Source organism: Monodon monoceros, unplaced genomic scaffold (genome assembly GCF_005190385.1).
Source record: "Monodon monoceros isolate NGI ecotype Baffin Bay Population unplaced genomic scaffold, NGI_Narwhal_1 Super_Scaffold_1, whole genome shotgun sequence".
In the NCBI taxonomy this organism is placed as follows: Eukaryota; Metazoa; Chordata; class Mammalia; order Artiodactyla; family Monodontidae; genus Monodon; species Monodon monoceros.
Genome location: NW_021703765.1, coordinates 41305857 through 41326342, shown reverse-complemented (window position 1 = coordinate 41326342; position 20486 = coordinate 41305857). Strand labels below are relative to the sequence as shown.

General features: G+C 35.6%; 1 protein-coding gene and 1 pseudogene across 3 annotated transcripts in view; one reads left to right on the top strand and one right to left on the bottom strand.

The window, feature by feature from the left end:
• TRAPPC8 (trafficking protein particle complex 8) overlaps positions 1–20486 on the bottom strand; it is a 90620-nt gene that overhangs the window by 22957 nt on the left and 47177 nt on the right. For all 3 annotated transcript variants that reach the window (XR_003793924.1, XM_029225128.1, XM_029225124.1), the window contains exons 16-22: positions 19562–19692; positions 16287–16361; positions 15625–15751; positions 13310–13464; positions 6829–7271; positions 5340–5487; positions 2097–2193 (exon numbers count right to left, since the gene is read on the bottom strand). Coding sequence is in view for 2 of the 3 variants with exons in the window: in XM_029225128.1 (XP_029080961.1) it covers positions 2097–2193; positions 5340–5487; positions 6829–7271; positions 13310–13464; positions 15625–15751; positions 16287–16361; positions 19562–19692 (1176 nt within the window). In the remaining variant the exon portion in view is untranslated. The remainder of the gene's footprint in view (positions 1–2096; positions 2194–5339; positions 5488–6828; positions 7272–13309; positions 13465–15624; positions 15752–16286; positions 16362–19561; positions 19693–20486) is intronic.
• LOC114896788 lies at positions 2968–5248 on the top strand (annotated as a pseudogene).

Here is a 20486-nt window from a genome sequence, read left to right as displayed (position 1 = left end):
CACTCCCATTTACCACTGCAACAAAAAGAATAAAATACGTTGGAATAAATCTACCTAAGGAGACAAAAGACCTGTATGCAGAAAACTGTAAGACACTGATGAAAGAAATTAAAGATGATACAAACAGATGGAGAGATATTCCATGTTTTTGGATTGGAAGAATCAACACTGTGAAAATGACTCTACTACCCAAAGCAATCTACAGATTCAATGCAATCCCTATCAAACTGTCAATGGCATTTTAACAAAACTAGAACAAAAAATTTCACAATTTGTATGGAAACACAAAAGACCCCCAATAGTCAATCTTGAGAAAGAAAAAGGGAGCAGGAGCAATCAGGCTCCTGGACTTCAGACTATACTACAAAGCTACAGTAATCAAGACAGTGTGGTACTGGCACAAAAACAGAAATATAGATCAATGGAACAGGATAGAAAGCCCAGAGATAAACCCATGCACATATGGCCACGTTATCTTTGATAAAGGAGGCAAGAATATACAATGGAGAAAAGACAGCCTCTTCAATAAGTGGTGCTGGGAACACTGGACAGCTACATGTAAAAGAATGAAATTAGAACACTCCCTAACACCATACACAAAATAAACTCAAAATGGATTAAAGACCTATATGTAAAGCCAGACACTATAAAAGTCTTAGAGAAAAACATAGGCAGAACACTCCATGACATAAATCACAGCAAGATCCTTTTTGACCAACCTCGTAGAGAAATGGAAATAAAAACAAAAATAAACAAATGGAACCTAATGAAACTTAAAAGCTTTTGCACAGCAAACAAAACCATAAACAAGACCAAAAGACAACCCTCAGAATGGGAGAAAATATTTACAAATGAAGCCAACTGACAAAGGATTAATCTCCAAAATATGCAAGCAGCTCATGCAGCTCAATATCAAAACAACAAACAACCCACCCAATCCAAAAATGGGCAGAAGACCTAAATAGACATTTCTCCAAAGAAGATATACAGATTGCCAACAAACACATGAAAGGATGCTCAACATCACTAATCATTAGAGAAATGCAAATCAAAACTACAATGAGATATCACCTCACATCAGTCAGCATGGCCATCATCAAAATATCTACAAACAATAAATGCTGGAGAGGGCGTGGAGAAAAGGGAACCCTCTTGCACTGTTGGTAGGAATGTAAATTGATACAGCCACTATGGAGAACAGTATGGAGGTTCCTTAAAAAACTAAAAATAGAACTACCATATGACCCAGCAATCCCACTACTGGGCATATACCCTGAGAAAACCATAAAAAGCCAGGTACCACAATGTTCATTGCAGCTCTATTTACAATAGCCAGGACATGGAAGCAACCTAAGTGTCCGTCGACAGATGAATGGATAAGGAAGGTGTGGCAATATATACAATGGAATATTACTCAGCCATAAAAGGAAACGAAATTGAGTTATTTGTAGTGAGGTGGATGGACCTAGAGACTCTTATACAGAGTGAAGTAAATCAGAAAGAGAAAAACAAATAACATATGTTAATACATATATATGGAATCTTAAAAAAACCAAATAAATGGTTGTGAAGAACCTAGGGGCAGGACAGGATTAAAGATGCAGACATAGAGAATGGACTTGAGGACACAGGGACGGGGAAGGGTAATCTGGGATGAAGTGAGAGAGTGGCATGGACATATATACACTACCAAATGTAAAACAGATAGCTAGTGGGAAGCAGCCGCATAGCACAGGGAGATCAGCTCGGTGCTTTGTGACCACCTAGAGGGGTGGGATAAGGAGGGTGGGAGGGAGATGCAAGAGGGAGGAGATATGGCGATATATGTATATGTATAGCAGATTCACTTTGTTATACAGCAGAAACTAACACACCGTTGTAAAGCAATTATACTTCAATAAAGATGTTAAAAAAAGGACTTTGATATAATGTAATATATGATATAATTATAGCAAAGTATATACAGATATTTAAATGAGTTAAAAAAAAAAGAAAGGCACCAATAATCTTATGACATTCTGGTACTGTTCTGAAAAAAATAAAATCAACGAAGGAAGATATCAGAATTTATTATGAAGAGGGAAAAAGGCACAAACCTTTGTTTTCAGAGAGATTTACAGATTTCTGTAACTTCCAGTGTTTGCTACTACTTGATACTTGTACTATATGGAATTCCTTAACACCTGCTTCACTCTATCAAAAGGAAATAAAAGAGTCATTCAAGGTTTAGGAGCACTAACGTAGAATACTCTAATGAGAATGACACTGCTACCAAAGTCAGTATCAGTTAACATAAGATGAAATTTTTATTTTGAAATAAATTAACAATACATTTCAGAAATGTAAATTATTTCAATCCCTCTATAAACATTCTTAAAACACATAAGTCATCACATCATCTTATTCACAAAATAGATTTAATTATAATATACTCCCAGTGGCAAATTTTTAAATATTGAAAGGCATTCAGTTATTAGAATCTGTTATAATGAGTTATTTAATATATCAAAAATTATTTGCTGCCAATTTTTAATCAAAACCATAGCACTTTTATTTCTTCTGATCTTTCTCTCACATTCCTGTTAAGGCAAAAAGCAACAAAGAACAGAATCCCAATATACAGTCAATGTACATAAAATTATTTAAATTGCATATATTTTTTATTCTCCTGAATAGGAGCTAATTTGAAATTATTCAAATGTTCTTACTCTTACAAATATTGATTTTTTTGGGAAGATCACCGAAATATCAGCACATTGACCTTAAATGTCCTAAAATGACCATACAAATTTATGAAGCTAAAAGACATGACAGAAATAATAAGTAACATTTCAAACAGGTATCTAAACTGAATCAATATGAAGCTAAGATTCTCCTTTAATAAGATCACATTTCCTTCTTCAAGAATACTCATTTTGATATTCAGAGTACATAAACAGGAAATATAAAATGTTTAAAATGCTTTATATAAAGGAAATGGTACTGCTGGAAATGTATAAGTAAGGGGTTATCAAGTCAATACTGAATGTGAAATCCTAACAGAACTTTGTAAATTTAAGCACATCAAAACACATCCTCCTCATTTTCCTCACATCCTCGTCATTTTCCTCACATCCTCGTCATTTTCCTACATTGGGCTGGTAGGCTTCTGTTATCATACAGGTGACTTCCCTTCATCACATGTTTTTAATACTTTTACACCTGGAGATCTTCACCTTTCTCTAAGCTCTTCTACCTAGATTCTTAAGCCTGGACTTTTCCTACCATCTATCTAGCTCTTTGGTTTTCTCCCTCTCCTTCGATTCAACAACATGAGTGTGGACCCAGCTTGTCCCCAAAGCCTGCGTGGCCCCAAAGCATCCAATTCTAGGGAATCTTCACCAATGCCTGAGATTTACGGGCCTGAAGAAAATTATGTGTCCTTGCAAATGTCATCTGCTGAGACCCACGACATGGAGACTGTCTCTCCTCTTCCTTCCTTCTCCATGGATCTGCTTATTCAGGACAGTCCTGATTCTCCCACAAGCCCCAGAGTAAAACTAATAGCCACGGCTGCAGACAAGAGCACAGAGAAGAAGGAAGAGAAGGTCCTGGTCAAGAAGCAGAAGACCAGAACCGTGTTCTCTCAGACGCAGCAGTGTGTGCTCAATGACAGATTTCACAGGCAGAAATACCTCAGCCTCCAGCAAATGCAAGAACTTTCCAACATCCTGAACCTTAGCTACAAACAGGTTAAGACCTGGTTCCAGAACCAGAGAATGAAATGTAAGAGGTGGCAGAAAAACAACTGGCTGAGGAATAGCAACATTGTGACTCAGGGCCCAGCAACTACAGAATACCTGGGCTTCTATTCCTACCACCAAGGATGCCTGGTGAACTCTTCCGGAAACCTGCCCACGTGGGGTAACCAGACCTGGGATAACCCAACTTGGAGCAACCAGAGCTGGAATAGTCAGTCCTGGAGCAACCAGAGCTGGAACAGTCAGATCTGGTGCCCCCAAGCTTGGAATAACCAGACTTGGAACAATCAATTCAACAACTATGTTGAGGAATTCCTGCAGCCCCAGATCCAGTTCTAGCAAAATTCTCCTGTCAGTGATTTGGAGGCCACCTTGGAAACTGCCGGGGAAAGCTATAACATAATACAGCAAACTGCTAAGTATTTCAATTCCCAACAGCAAATCGTGGATTTATTCCCAAATTACTCCCTGAACACACAGTCTGAAGATTTCTAACGATGGCTGTATTATTCAATCTCAATTTGAGCTGTGATTGTTATTACTTCCCTAGAATTTTTCTTTTACAATTACATATCTCTCTGCCTTGATAAGCTGCTTTTCATTGTGCCTTTTGTGTCAATTTGGGGGTGTATGATTGGTGTCTACTCAAAGAGGTTTCACAAGCATTGGCTTCTACGGACATCATGATAAAAGATGACAGGCGGCTATAGATAACTAGGTTATAATACTATTTTTTTGGTATCTTTAGGATCTAGAACCTAACCTCAAGAATAGGGAGCAAAAGTACAAAGATGTGTAATGAAGGATTATTCATATTTTCTGGGATGGGGAGGCTTTACTTGTTAAGAACCTCAGTTGTTAAGGTGAAGGGTTAAGCTACAATGTGCTTCACTGATTTCCTCTACCCCTTTTTGCTATTTTACTACAACCCCTAATTTTTTCCACCAGTCTAGTATTTGTAGAAAGATGTTTTAATTTGTCCACATCATAATACTACCAGTTGGCTGGTTCGTTTATAAGTACCAATAAACAAAAAAATTACCCATTTAAAAAGAAAAAACAACACATCCTCAATGGTAAGACTAGAAAGCACTTTATGAGATCTTTTTTAGGTTGAATTACTGGTATATGGCCATATACCATATGCTTATGTATCATATTAATACCACTAGATCCTTTTTTTTTTTTTTTTTTTTTTTGCGTTACACGGGCCTCTCACTGTTGTGGCCTCTTCCGTTGCGGAGCACAGGCTCCGGACGCGCAGGCTCAGTGGCCATGGCTCATGGGCCCAGCCGCTCCGCGGCATGTGGGATCCTCCCGGACCGGGGCACGAACCCATGTCCCCTGCATCAGCAGGGGGACTCTCAACCACTGCGCCACCAGGGAAGCCCAATACCACTAGATCCTTTTATTTGAAGTACTGAGGGATAAAATTACAAAGCAAATTGAGAATTAACATGTTTCTACATTCCATTCTATATGAACATCCCTAAATTCCTAGCTTATGCTGTCTTGTGAAGGAAAAAAAAATAATTATGAAAAACAAAGGATACACTTAAAATATAATTAAAGACAAAATTTAGTTTTAAACCAGCTTACGGTATTGGTATTTTCCACATCCACAAAGACTAGCATATTGCCTCCTCTGCCCTCCTCATCTTCAAGAGAATTACTTCTGCAGACAGTGGCTCGCACATTCAAAGATCGACTGGTACAAATGACTGCCGTGTGTCTTAATATTCTGTGACTAAAGAAGTAAAAATTACAAATTTAATCTAAGACTCTTTCCCAATGTTATGATTCTCTAATTCCAAATAAAGCTTTTTAAAATCTATTCACCCTCAGGACAATTTATACTCTAAAAAAACCAAGACAGATACAATAAGGTAAAATTATCTACTTAGCCTAACATTAGTTCAATTCTTTATTCTCAGTTTGGAAGAAAACTATTAGTCTCCTTTTTTCCCTGCTCATCAAACTCAGCCACAGTATAGTACATGAAAATAATCATCATATAGTCATGTCTTGATCATACCTCTTCTGATAGTAGTTCCAAAGTTAATGACTGAATGCCTACCAAGTAAATGCCAAACTTTCACCTGGCATTTAAGGCTCTCCACAAGAGAGCTTTACAATTCCACCTTTATTCCCCCTTTATACATTTTATACTGTAGCCAAACTAACTACATGCAGTTCATATTTCCCAAGTTGGAAATTTTCATTCATATATACAGTTACTTCCGGGAATACCCACTACTCTCTTGCCTATCCCCTTTGATCCAAATTCTGAAATCTTTACCTTCTTTGGAAGCTCATTTTACCACTACTACATTCTACAAAGTCTTAATGGATTGCTTTGGCCAGAGAACTCTCTATCATATTCTTAAGGGGAATTAACATTTACCAAGGACCTAAAATGTACCTGTCCTTACAAATATTATATCTTTTGGTTCTCATAGTAAGCCTTACAAGATATTTTATTAAATTTTAAAATGTAGCACAATTATTCCCGGTTTTGTAAAAATGACAATGGCATTATCATAAAATACTCTATTGTGCTACAGGCTACAGATCCTTGTATAAGCCAGCTAGGTTTGATTTCTTCAGTGATGCCCATAACACCACCTAAATCATGTGTTCTGCAAATACATACATTTTGGGAGGCAGGGGAGGGCACTAGGGAAAAGGAAAAGGAAAACAGTAATTTTCTTTAAAAAGGATGACTGTAGGCAAGTTGTCTTCATATACAAATGACACCCTGTTTTAATACATGATACCTGTGAATTTCATTATTATGTGATAACTTTGGCCATAGTACTTAGTTGTATCGAAGAATCATGAAGTTTATAGAAAGAAGCACGAAAAAGATTAATGTAGCTTAATTTTTTCCACTTTTGGCTGCTTAGAACTTACAACTAGATTACGGACAACCTCAGATATAAACTTCATGCATAATTTGGAAGGGAGTAACTTCTTAGTAAACTATGACATATGTTAACAAATATCAAAATGTTTATTTGAATGGGTGTATATATATCTATATATATTAGACGCAGAGGTTAAACCTAAAAAGTTTTATAATACTCACCGTATTTTAGGCTGCTTTTTAACACTTTCATAGTAAAACAAAAAGTTAATTTCATGGACACCTTCTTCATCTGGCCCACGTAACCACATTGGTAGCTGAACTGAAGCTCCAGGTAGAAGAACAGTGTCAGGAAGGGGAACAGGAATCACCTCTGGCTGACTTCCTATGCCAATGCCAAAGTCTACAGAAGAAGCTGATGATATGAGTGCTGTACACACAGAGGTAGAATCTGTCACAACAGTCTTGTAAGCACTACAGTTCTCAGAAGCTGAGGGACTTAGTGGTGTTAGAACAGCTGTGTTACCACCAAAAGTAAAGAACTCTGGACGTTTAGAAACAACCTTCAATCCAGTAAGAGGACATTTGCTGACATTGACAAATTCTACATATGCTTTTCGGATTTCTCCACAGAGAAGCCCTGTAGGAAAATGTATAAAGAACACCTGCATTGGAGGGAAAAAATATTATTATATTGTCTGTTAAAAATTCTGAACCTCTAATTAATAACCCTTTAAGATGCTGTATTTCTTTACTATAGGTTTACAAGTATTTTATTAATTCTCTTTGATATCTCCCTGGGTATGTGGTATTAAGAACTCCATTTTAAAAAAGAGAATGAGACAGAGACCAGTGTTACTCAGTAGCAGATTTCAGAGTTATGAATTAAAGGTACAGTGTCAATAACTACAGGGTCACCGGCAAAACTTTCACAACTGTGTAGATTATGGACAAGAGAAGCTATAAGTAATTTAGCATGGTCACATGAACAATTATCAGCTGAAAAACCCTTAACATTGTCAACTTAAAAAGTAGCTCAACTATTTATACATCATTAAAATGAAAAGAGGCACAATAGGTCCTAAAAGGGAAAAGCATATAGATGCATGATTCCATATATATAATTTAAAAAGCCGGTATCTTCGAATATCCTCAGGCTTTCAGTAAGCTGTGTGGAAGCAAAACCTGATCTGACAAATGGAGGCTCTTTATAGCCTTTTCCATTTAGTGTCATATTCATATGGTTCACTCAAGCCACATTAATGTGCCTGATTACCAGGTGCTGCCACAAACCCAACAGGGGTCACATAACGCTTTAGATAAAAACACACATGTATATGCACAATTTCTAAAAATTAAAAAAAAAAAAATTGACTTCCAACACATGCCTGGCCTCAGGATTTCAGATAAGAGATGGAAATACGGGCTAACAAAATCATCCAGTAAGTCATCTGCATTTAAAAGATCCAGAAGAATAAATGTCAGAAGTACTCTGACAGCATCTAAGAAAGGAAGAATATAAAGGTAACAGTATGAGGAATAAAGTTACAGCTGGCTGTCCCAAAGGAGTTATGAAAGTCCGGTGGAGGCTTCCCTGGTGGTGCAGTGGTTGAGAGTCCGCCTGCCGATGTAGGGGACACGGGTTTGTGCCCCGGTCCGGGAAGATCCCACATGCCGCGGAGCGGCTAGGCCCGTGAGCCATGGCTGCTGAGCCTGCGCTCCGCAACGGGAGAGGCCACGACAGTGAGAGGCCCGCGTACCGCAAAAAAAAAAAAAAAAAAAACAAAGTCCAGTGGAAATATCTGTCTTTTAGTCTTAGTTTGAATAGGACTTCATTATGGCCATATTCTTAAGGAATCAGATAAAATTTGGGGAAATCAGAAGCTTTAAAAATGGACATGAGAAAATAAGGGATTAAGGCAGAAATCCAAAACACAGATTAAGAAGATGGGAAAAAATAAACCAAGTATAGCATTATACTGAAGACACTGATGATGTACTAATTAGCTAGTATCAAATAAGCTTAGTCAAATAAGCTAAAATTTGTTAGGGAATATCAATTTTGAGTTGTTATATCAAAAACAACTGCATGAGTAACAAGTGAAACAGAGTACTGTAAAGACACACTAAAACACACACCGATACCCAGATATCATCAATAAGGCTACAGCACTGGTAGAATGGGAAGGGTGATGGAATAAGACCAGTGATACACCACTTGTAGGATACTGTGTAATATACCTTCAGAATAAAGGTTTTACTAAATACGCTATGTTGACTCTAAGGAGAACCAGTGTATCTAGCCTTTACTTCAAATGCACTCTTGCTGAAAGTCCTTTATTTTATTTATTTTTTGGGCGGGGGCAGCTACATTGGGTCAATTGTGGCACGCAGGATCTTTTCATTGCAGCATGTGGACTCTTGGCTGCGGCGCACAGGCTCAGTAGTTGGGGTGCGCGGGTTTAGCTGCCCCATGGCATGTGGGATCTTAGTTCCCCAACCAGGGATTGAACCCACGTCCCCTGCACTGCAAGGCAGATTCTTAACCACTGGACCACCAGGGAAGTCCCTAAAAGTCCTTTTAAACAGGTGGTGTTTTGGACAGCTTCAAATTTTAATGGAAAATAAGACCAAGAACCAGGAGTGTGACTTCTACTAATTTATCCTAAAGATATATGTGTGATATGCACATACATAATGTATAAAACTGATATGCATAAGGTTATTTATTGTGGTTTTATCTGTAACAGCAAGTGATTGGACACAAGTGACAGACAAGTCTGGTTGAATAAACTACATGTACACAACTTACTGCCTATGCAGTGAGAACCTGAAGGGGCCTGCTCTTCTTTCTGCTATTCTATGTTAAAATTTATCCTAACAAAATGTTAAAAATTAGTAAGTGAAGAAAAAGTTTTGGAATGATACCATTTTTTCTCCAACAGAACTTAAATATAAAATATTTCTAAGTAGATACAGCTCATAGTTCACTGTTTGCTTTCAGTATGCTATACACATTAGAGTTAACACATGACACTTTAATTATATTTTCTCAATGAGTTTCTCTAATTTTCATCCTCAATCTTGTTTTGATAAATATATGCTGTTAGAGACTATTTCATCAGATGCTGTAGATTGATTACTTCTTTCACTACTCCCTTAAACACTTCAAACTCTACAAAATATTTCTGACATAAGATATTAGGAATGGGAATATTCTATGATTTTTACTAATATTAATGTATACTACTGTTCATCCAAGTATAATATAAGGTCCCTTAACTGACCTCCATCATACCATGTCTGTTGGATTAACCAAATTCTCTAGTATTTCAGTAGAAAATACTAAGTGATGTTTATGGAACTGAACATTAGTAGCTTTTGGTTTTCTACTAAACCCACCCTCTTTTATACCTTAAAGTACAACTTTTATCTGCAGATAAAATCTAGACATATACTGTACTTAGATTACTTGACAATTTCCTTTAGCTTCTCACTCTGAAGAAACCAAAACTGGACACTTAAAATGTCAACTTATGGATGTGGAAGAATGCATGAAAGATGAAATGAAACTCATATTAGGAAACCCATACCAACACAAAGAACTCATAGAAAAGGTCTCTAACCTAAACACACACCCCCAAAATAGTAAATAAATGGATATTCATATGTTTTCAATTAAGGTAAAATGTTTAGGGTATGGATTTATTATGGTTTTTTTGGTTATTCACTTTACAAGCTTTTTTGTTTAATCAACCAAACACCAGTTGCTGTATTATGTAGAACAAGAGGTCCTCTGCTCTAAAACACCCTCTTCAGGGAGAACTGCATCTATAACAATAAAATTTTAAAAACAAAACAAAAACACTGTGGTATGCAAGAGGCAAAGTTAAGTACAGAACCAGCAATATCGAAAACAAGATGAATGTAAATTTAAAGACTGTTGAGTTAAACAGAACATAAAGTCAAACATCAACTGGTTCAACTTCCCTCATTTTATAAGTGAAGAAACTTTCCAAGATCATATAATTAGAGATGGGCTTAGACAGAAGCTGAAAAGCTAAGCTCTATCCTTAATGTGTGCCTGAGAAGCACTGCACTTAAAAACCATTGGCACATTTAACAGTCTTAATAATTGAAGAACATTTAACTAATATGGTATAATGAAAACCATAAGCTAGGAGAATCTATAAAAACTGAGTATTTTGGTATTCTCTATTGATTTATATCAAAACTTAAACCAGAGAGGTCAGAATCTCCCCTTTTGCAAGTAAGCTGTAGCAAATTCTTACATATACAATCCTAAGCAAAATGTTTATTAGTAACTTCTAAACTACAATGGTATTGAATAACCCTAAAATAACATTTGGATCCCAACTCATTTCATCTTCAGTCTCAAAACTCCTAGCTATAGCAATGCAATTGTAATAAAAATGCCAATTTTCATTATTGTATTATTGTGGGAACTTGACAAACTTGGACAAAAGTGGCACAAGTGTAAGAAAAAAATTATTATGAGCAGGCCTCGGCTTGCCAAATTAAAAAAAGATGATAAAGCAAGAGTATGGAAATGACACAAAAACAGAAGAAATGTCAAGGAGAATAGGTATCATCTGCATAACATACTTTCAGGATATTAGTATATTAGGAAGATGCCATAATAAGTTGCCAATATTCAATTAATGGTAATTGGGACTAGAAACAAAGTTTGATCTCTACCCCCTGACATTCAGAGAGTATATTCCCTTGGATTTCAAAGCAAAGACACTAAACAATAAAACTATAAAAGTTTTGATTAGGGAAGTCTCTGTAAGTAAATATAAAACTTAGAAGCAACCAAGTAAAGGACTATCAGTTAAGAATGATTTAATATAAGTTAAAAATCTTTAAGTGATGAAAGACACCAAATCAAAGTTAAAGTATGTGCAAATATTTATCAACCAGAAACTGGCACTGCCATCAGTCTTTAATGAGTCTTTTATTTGCCCTACACAACTCTTTAAATGCAACATAATTAAGCAAGTGTAAAATCTGGGCAGAATACATGCAGCTCAACAATACCTTTCCCTTAACACACACACATCACCGTTTCCATGAGCATGTTACCTACCCCACCACTATAGGATTAGTACCCATAAAATCATCCAATGAGAAAAAGGAAGTAACCCAATTAAAGGGTATCATATGGACTTACAGAAGAAAAAAATCATACGGACCAAAAAAATGAAGATTGACTAACCTATCAGTTATCAAAGAAATGCCATTTTGATTTGCAGAAGTTCAAAAAAAAAACAAAACCTGATAGTATCCATTATGGCACAGACATGAAGCAATGGGCACTCTCATTCTGAAGGAAAAGTGTCAATTCCTACAGCCTTGCTGAAGGTAATTTTATAGTATATTGCATGATTGACCCCACAATTCCATTTCTAAAAGCCTAGTCTAAACTAGAACATGAACAAAATATGTATATAATAATAATGTTTACTGCAGAACTGTCAGTAATGATGAAAAACTAGAACCACACCCATCAATACATAAATGATTAAAATACATTGTAATGTATCTGAATAAAGGAACACCTTATCTAGGTGTTAAAAAAAGAATTTTACTGATTGTGAACAAAGACCAAGTTTTGTTGTTAAAGACAAAAAGCAAGTCACAGGATAAAATGTGCAGTATGATTATTAAAAATATATGTAAGTGTAAAACGAAAGGTCTGAAAAGAGAAATATCTGTTTGGAATCACTGGCGCTTTCTGAAGGTGAATGACTAAGCTTCTAACTCCCCTACTAGGGAAACATGAGGATGCAGGAGGAAGGCCCTCCTTCCAGTGTTCACACTTATACTTCATGGCCGTGCCACTGGCCTGCCTTTCAGGTAAACACCTGATTCAAGGTGGGCCATAGTTCTTTCCTAGATTTGTAATGAAGTGGCACAAAGACCAGAAGTTGTAAGGCTGAAGTCGTATCAAAAGCAATGCTTTCTAAAGGCTTTATGAATTCCCTGGAGCTGCTGAGTCCTTACTCTTCCTTGAGACCTACTGTTCTGTGATACTTTAGTTTCCATGAGATATTCCAAAATCCTTCAAACTAAACAATATTGGTGGGGGGAGGCGGGTTATGCTACCCAGCATCAGTTTCTATCTTTTGCAACTAAAAGATGGCATGAAAGTATGACAGGGTGGGATACAAAGAAAGTGAAGGGAATATTGGTTTTATTCATATAAAAATTATCTATATTGCTTAAATTTTTTACAAGAATTAACTCCTGTTATTTTTATATCCTACCCAGAAAGAGCCATTGATTTTAATAACAACCAAAGTGTTCTTTCAGAAGGTTTTTCTCAACTTCCATTAGTATTTTGAGGATTGTATCTTACAACCTGGCTGTGACTTAATGCTAATTTGCATGATTATCTTATCTTTGTAAATTACATCTGTTCAGCATCAGCTTTTTTTTGGCTGCACCACACAGCACACGGGATCCCAGCTCCCAGACCAGGGACCGAACCCACACCCCCCACAACCCCACAGTGGAAGCGCACAGTCTCAACCACTGGACCACCAGGGAAGTCCCCAAGAATTTAAAAGTGCATTTCAATCTATCAATAATACCAAAGTCTAAAATTAACCTACCCAAAATATCATCCTCACCTTACAGATAAATTATTAAGTGTATGAAATTTTAAAAAGTGAAATACCTCCAACAGTGGCATTTCTTCAGTGATTATGGGATCTAGACGTCGATCAGGACCATATTTAATAGATGTTTTCTCTTCTTTTGTGTTGTTAAGTCGAGGACCTTGAATTTCTAAATCCTGTCTCCCTCGGACTGACATACTCAAGGAATGCTTTCCTGAAATAAAAAACAATCAATGCCCTAAAATAATTTGGTACGTTAACTGACATCAATTTAGCTTGAATATATGAATACTGTATGTTTCAGATTATTTCTAGAAAAATTCTAGACAATTACTAATTAGCATGGTTAATCAAAGAATTAAGCATATTTTATTTCCATGCTTAACAACACCTATTGTATGCTGCTTAATTTCTCATTTTATTAGGATTTACTTACTTTACAGAAAGACTACTAAATAGGAAGTTTTTGAAACCTACATTTAACCATAATGGCTATTAACCAAAAAGATCTATCTGACAGAACAGCTACTCATATTCAGTATATATATACTAATTTGAATTATTTCGGGATTATAAATAACTACATCTTCTTAATAGAATGCACAAAGAAAATTAAAGATAGTATAGGTAGCTTTCTCAAAATTAAACTCACTTAATAATCATGTGAGATTTTCCTCAAAAGCTTCCACACATTGCATGTAGGTGTGAAAAAAGCCAGGGTGTACAACTTTATTTCCTGCAGGAATACTTAGAGTCTTTAATGTGCTGAAGATCACTGTGATACTCCCAGACCAGACACACTGTAGCATTTCCCATACCTCATCTGACCCAGATCCCTATTAGCATTTTAAATAGTAAATAGAACTACACTAAAACTTCATAAAAATTCTGCTATAAGATGCAATTTAACAGTTAATTCAGGTTCTCCTCCCACTAATGTCATAAAATATTTATTAATGCATATATTCGGTACCTTAAATGAAGCAATTAGCTATAATTTATTGACAACCGTAACTTTGTGGTACTAGATTAAAATCCTAGGTAGGTACAGTGGGAAAGGAAAGAAGCTTCAAAAAGTTTTTAACACTCAGTTTACTTAAAATATTCAAAAATTAGCAAGATTATTTATAAAAGAATCTTGTCTGGTGCTTTTCAACCAAGAATTACACATATAGTACTAAAATGCATAAACGCCATACTCAACTTTAGTGTCAATTACACATATAGTACTAAAATGCATAAACACCATACTCAACTTTAGTATCAATTTTTTCCTTATAATTTTTGAATTCTTGTGGATTCATTCCACTTCTGTATACTTTTTAAAAAAATGTTTTATTGAATTATCCTAGATATGCAGGCAAGTAGAAATATCCAACTGAAGGTTAAAAGGACCAACAAATTTTCCAAGTGTTCCCAAAAGATTTCCCAATATAATCAGCTTTTGTAAATGCTAAATTCAAGTCTGCCAATGACCATAATTTGTTAAAAAAAATAATAAGGGGCTTCCCTGGTGGCGCAGTGGTTGGGAGTCCGCCTGCCGATGCAGGGGACGCGGGTTCGTGCCCTGGTCCGGGAGGATCCGACGTGCCGCGGAGCGGCTGGGCCCATGGGCCATGGCCGCTGGGCCTGTGCGTCCGGAGCCTGTGCTCCACAGCGGGAGAGGCCACAGCAGTGAGAGGCCCACGTACCGCAAAAAAAAAAAAAAAAAAAAAAAAAAAGACTTAGCTACTAAAATTAAGAGATAGAAGTGATGGATTTTATAGTAAACTCTCTCTCTAGCATCTTGTCAACTTAAACTCAAATAACAATTACAAGGTAATATAAGAAGGGTTCCCTGAAAATTAAAGGGCAAAAAAAAGGCAAACCATGTTAAACATATATATCTAGTAGTTTTACTCTTCAAAACTTTGTAAAACTTATCATCTGGGACACCAAGAATATCAGCTTAACTCTAAATCCTACTCTTTTTACAAAACAGATGACAGAATTTAAGGTGTTTCACATCCAATGATATGAAAACACTGGTCTTTAGTTTTCATATTCAAAAAATAGAATATATTAGGACAATTTTTGTACTGGCAGCAGATATCTCAACCAATAGTTAGAATATATTTAGTTAGAATTTACTAAATTTGGATCAATAACAAAAAAGAAAAATACATAGGGTAGAACCAAAGAATTATCAAAAATACGTCAGAAGGGAATAAAGTTGTTTTATTTTTGAAGCAATGGCAGAGTTAAAAATAATCCAAATTATCCATTCTTTCATTTGATTAAATGCCTTATTAAATGTACATTAAACTTATTTTTAAAATACTTCATTTTTCATTTTATTCTATGGAGATTTAATTATTAGTTTCTATAGCTTTACCTGTGTGACATCCAGGAAGAGCACCAATGCCATCTACTGTCATGGAGCCCTGAATACTGCCAAGATTATAAACAACTCCCAGAATATGCAGCTCCCCTATGTGATGGGGAAAGAGCTTTAGCCTTGCCTGTGGAGATATATAAGTCACTCTTATTATCTGTTTTCATAGTCTCTTAAATAGTGCAATACCTAAATTCTGTAATGTTGCAGAATTTATATTTAATATCAATATAATATCAATAATTTAATATCAATATAAACTCATGACCTAAACTTAACTATCAATTGATTTCTCTTACTAGAACGCATTTTCTTCAAAAGAAATTTTCTAAATTCAAAAGTTATAGGCCTGGATCCTCATCAATACTTTTAATAAAACCCAAAATATTCTGGTCAACCAAATATCATATGAAATTACAATACTCATCCCAAAAAGAAAGCAAAAACTTTTTCCACCAGGCTTCTTAGGAAATTAACAAACTAAAGACCACTGCAAACCTACTTTCCCAATCAATCTCCCCCCGTGCAATTCCACTTTCCTAATATTCCAAATTTTAGTTTTTAAGAAAACTGGAATATAAAACAAACTGAATAAATGGATTTTTAAAATTTGTTTTCATCTTACTTTTAAAGACTTGACAGAAAAATAATGAAACAATTACCACTTTAGATTCTTCACTATTAATTAAGAATTCTGAAACAACTTCAGTTCCAATCATTTCAGGTTCACCTTTTACCTGAAAAGTAAATTATGTAAAATATACATTCTAATGAATAAAGTATCAGATTAACATTTCTATGTATCAATATTTAAGAACAATAACAATAGTTATAGTTAGCATTTATTAGCTTTTCACCATGTGCTAAGCAATATGCAAAGTGCTTTGATTTCACACCGGCAGTAAAGTCATGCAGTAGTAGGCACTTGATTTATTTTATTTTCATTTCATTCAGTCCAATTCAACTGCAGAAGATAAGTGATCTACTCAAAGTCACAGCCACCAAGAAGATAAAACCTCAAGAGATACAAGTTCAGTTGCTCATAGTAAAAAAATGGCCAAAATGGCCATTTAATTTAATCTTGCAATAAGAGCAAATTTTTTCTTATTTTACTCCGACCAGCCTCTTTCCAAATTGGCCAATTACACATGGAAAAAGTAATAACAGCTTAAGTAGGATACATAAGATTTGTGGACAATAAGGGTAGTGCGGAAGAGCAAAAAAGTCCTGTCTCTTCCAAAAGCAGGGCTAAAGTTGGCTCACACTGGGGTAAACTTAATCCTCATAAACCCTGTTTAACTTTTACCATGAAATTAGTTAATTGACACAAGAAATAAAAATTTCATTTCCCTAAATTCCAGTTCAGCATCTTAGTCCATCACCAGTAGCAGCTAATGAAGAAACCCAAAGAGTTTGAAATTTACAGAAAAAAGTGCAACTTCATTTTACACAATGACAATTTTCACTTAACTTTAATAAACCTCCTTTAAAATCTAACATCTTGAACGGACTAACATACATCAAAAACTAATGGAGCTTTTAAAAAAACTTTTCCAAGAGTGAACAATTTATACTCTTCTAATTTGTATTCCAGGCATCCAAAAAACATTAGAAAAATTACTGAGGTTGCTAAAATTCAAGTCAGAATAGAGCCTGGGAAACCTCAATCTTTCAAAACTACTCACAATAAGTGTAAATAATCACAAAATGTCTTCAATGAATTTAAGCAGCAAGACTTAAGACTTAATAAAGCAATCTTTAAAAAAATGAAAACACTTCAAGAGAAATAGTTTAAATAGTTTAAAGTTAGTATAACAGACATCTTCTTTAAGTTCTCCCTTCATAAATCAGCACCTAAATATTGGGATATTTCCCAATTTAAAAATAATTTTTACCACATTATTAAAGCATATAGCAAGGTAGTATAAAGAAGTATAAGTAACATAATAGATATTGGTGAATAAACAAATAAATAACTAAGTAAAAAAAATGTACTTGCCCAAGTTATTTCTGTTACAATCAGCTGGGTAACAAAATTTCCTGCCTCAAAAATAACTATCTTAAATATATAAAGAAATTATTACAGACATACATAAGAAAAAAGATAAATATAAATGAAAGTTATGACAATTCACAAGAGAAGAAATACAAAAACAAGAACTTCAACTTCACTAGAAATCAATGAAATGGAAAATAAAATAGTAAGACAGCATTTTTCTTAACCTATAAAATCGAGATTTTTTTAAATAAATAAGAATACTTAATCTTGCAAAGATGAGATACCCAACCCCATATACTGCTGGTGCAAAGCTTGTTGGTATGACCTTTTGGGAAACCAAGAGTATTAAAATATTTATTCCCTAAAATATTCTAACTTCATGCCTAGAAATTTTTCCTACAGAAATAAGCAGGATAAGAAACTATGTACTCAAATTTTCACCAATGAATTATTATAATAGTAAACAAATGAAAACTTCCAAAACTACTACCAATGGAGAGAGTAGAATAGCTTACAGACCATTCGTGTTACGGAATATTATACAAAAATGTAATATTAATATATTTAACACCAAAATATGCATATAAATACAGAATGAAAAAAGCAACATACATAATGAGAATCCCACATATGAGGAAAAAACATACAAATAAAAATGATTAGAAAGGCATACAAAAGTGTTAAAGTAGTTATTTCTAAATACTGATGACAGTGCTATCTAAGAAGCAAAACAAATGAACAAACATAACAAAACAGAAAGTCATAGATACAGAGAACAAACAGGTAATTGCCAGGGGGTGGGGTGGGAGGAAATAGGTGAGGGAGATTAAGAGGTACAAACTTCCAGTTGCAAAGTAAATGAGTCACAAGAAATGTACAATGTGGGGAATACGGTCAATAACTCTGTAACATCTTTGTATGGTGACAGATGACAACTAGACTTATTATGGTGATCATTTTAAAATGTACGGAAATAGCAAATCACTATGTTGTGTATCAGGAACTAACATAGCATTGTAGGTCAATTATACCTCAAAAACAAAAAAACAAATGAACAAACTCATAGAAAAAGAGATCTGATTTGTGGTTATCAGAGGCAGGGAGTGGGGAGAGGGGGAACTGGATGAAAGAAGTCAAAAGATACAAAATTCCAGTTGTAAGATAAGATACCAGAAACGTAATGTACAGCATAATAAATATAACTAACACTGTTGTATGTTATATAAGAAAGTTAAGAGAAAATCCTAAGCATTCTCATCACAAGGAAAAATATTTTTTTCTATTTCTTTAATTTTGTATCTATATAAGATGATGGATGCTAGTAAACTTACTATGATAACCATTTCTTGAGGTATGTTAAGTCAAATCATTATGCTGTACACCTTAACCATTTCTTGAGGTATGTTAAGTCAAATCATTATGCTGTACATCTTAAACTTACACAGTGCTGTATGTCAGTTATATCTCAATAAAACTGGAAGAAATAAATGCTGAGAAGACAAAACAGTTTTACTTCTATCCTTATCTTCTTCTGTACTCTCAATTTTCAATAAGCATATCTCATATTTTTTGTAACTAGAGAAAATAAGCATAAAAAAAGAGTAACTTCAGGGCTTCCCTGGTGGCGCGGTGGTTCAGAGTCCGCCTGCCGATGCAGGGGACACAGGTTCGTGCCCCGGTCTGGGAAGATCCCACATGCCGCGGAGCTGCTAGACCCACGAGCCATGGCCACTGAGCCTGCGCGTCCGGAGCCTGTGCTCCGCAACAGGAGAGGCCACGACAGTGAGAGACCCGCGTACCGCAAAAACAAAAAACAAAACAAACAAACAAAAAAGAGTAACTTCAGCTCACTGAACAGAAGAAGTTGAAATGCTATTACAGCATCTGTTAAGACTGTTACTGAAACATGCTTATTACAAATACCTTTTAACAACTTACTAGTTCTTTAACTTCTTCATTTTCCTTTCCACTGACATCTTTAGGTTGAAACTTCCAGAGCAATGACAAATCAGTCAACAAAAGTGGAACTTTCAAAGGGTTTCTAAAAGCCACTTCCACTGTTATTGGCTCTATAAAAGAAAGGCCTAAATTAATAACTTGAATAAACCCCATACATCACCCTATGCTTCAATTCTCTGAACACACCTTGCTTTCACAGCCCTGCATTTCTGCCTATCACCTTGTAAATGTCCATTTATTCAGGATTCAGTTTAAATTACCTTCTCAAGAAGATTTCCCCAATTTCTCTGTACCAAAGAATGTCATTCTGTCTTCTATATTCCAAAAGCACATTGCATATTCCTGTATTAAAGCCCCCACTGCATGGTTTTATAAATGCAGCTCACTATATTATGAGTACTCAATTTACTTTTGCATCCCCAACTTCTAGTCATATTTGGCATGCAGAACATTATCTTGAGGGCTTCCCTGGTGGTGCAGTGGTTAAGAATCCACCTGCCAATGCAGGTGACACAGGTTCGAGCCCTGGTCCGGGAAGATCCTACATGCCATGGAGCAACTAAGCCCGTGCGCCACAACTACTAAGCCTGCACTCTAGAGCCTGCGACCCACAACTACTGAGCCCACGTACCACAGCTACTGAAGCCCGTGTGCCTAGAGCCCGTGCTCCGCAACAAGAGAAGCCACCACAATGAGAAGCTCACGCACGGCAATGAAGAGTAGCTCCTGCTCGCCACAATTAGAGAAAGCCCACGCGTGGCAACAAAGACCCAACGCAGCCCAAATAAATAAATTAGTTAAATTAAAAGAACAAAAAACCCCACATCCTGAATACACTGTAAACAAAATAAAAGCTGATTCACGTTGTTGTACAGCAGAAACTAACACAACATCGTAAAACATT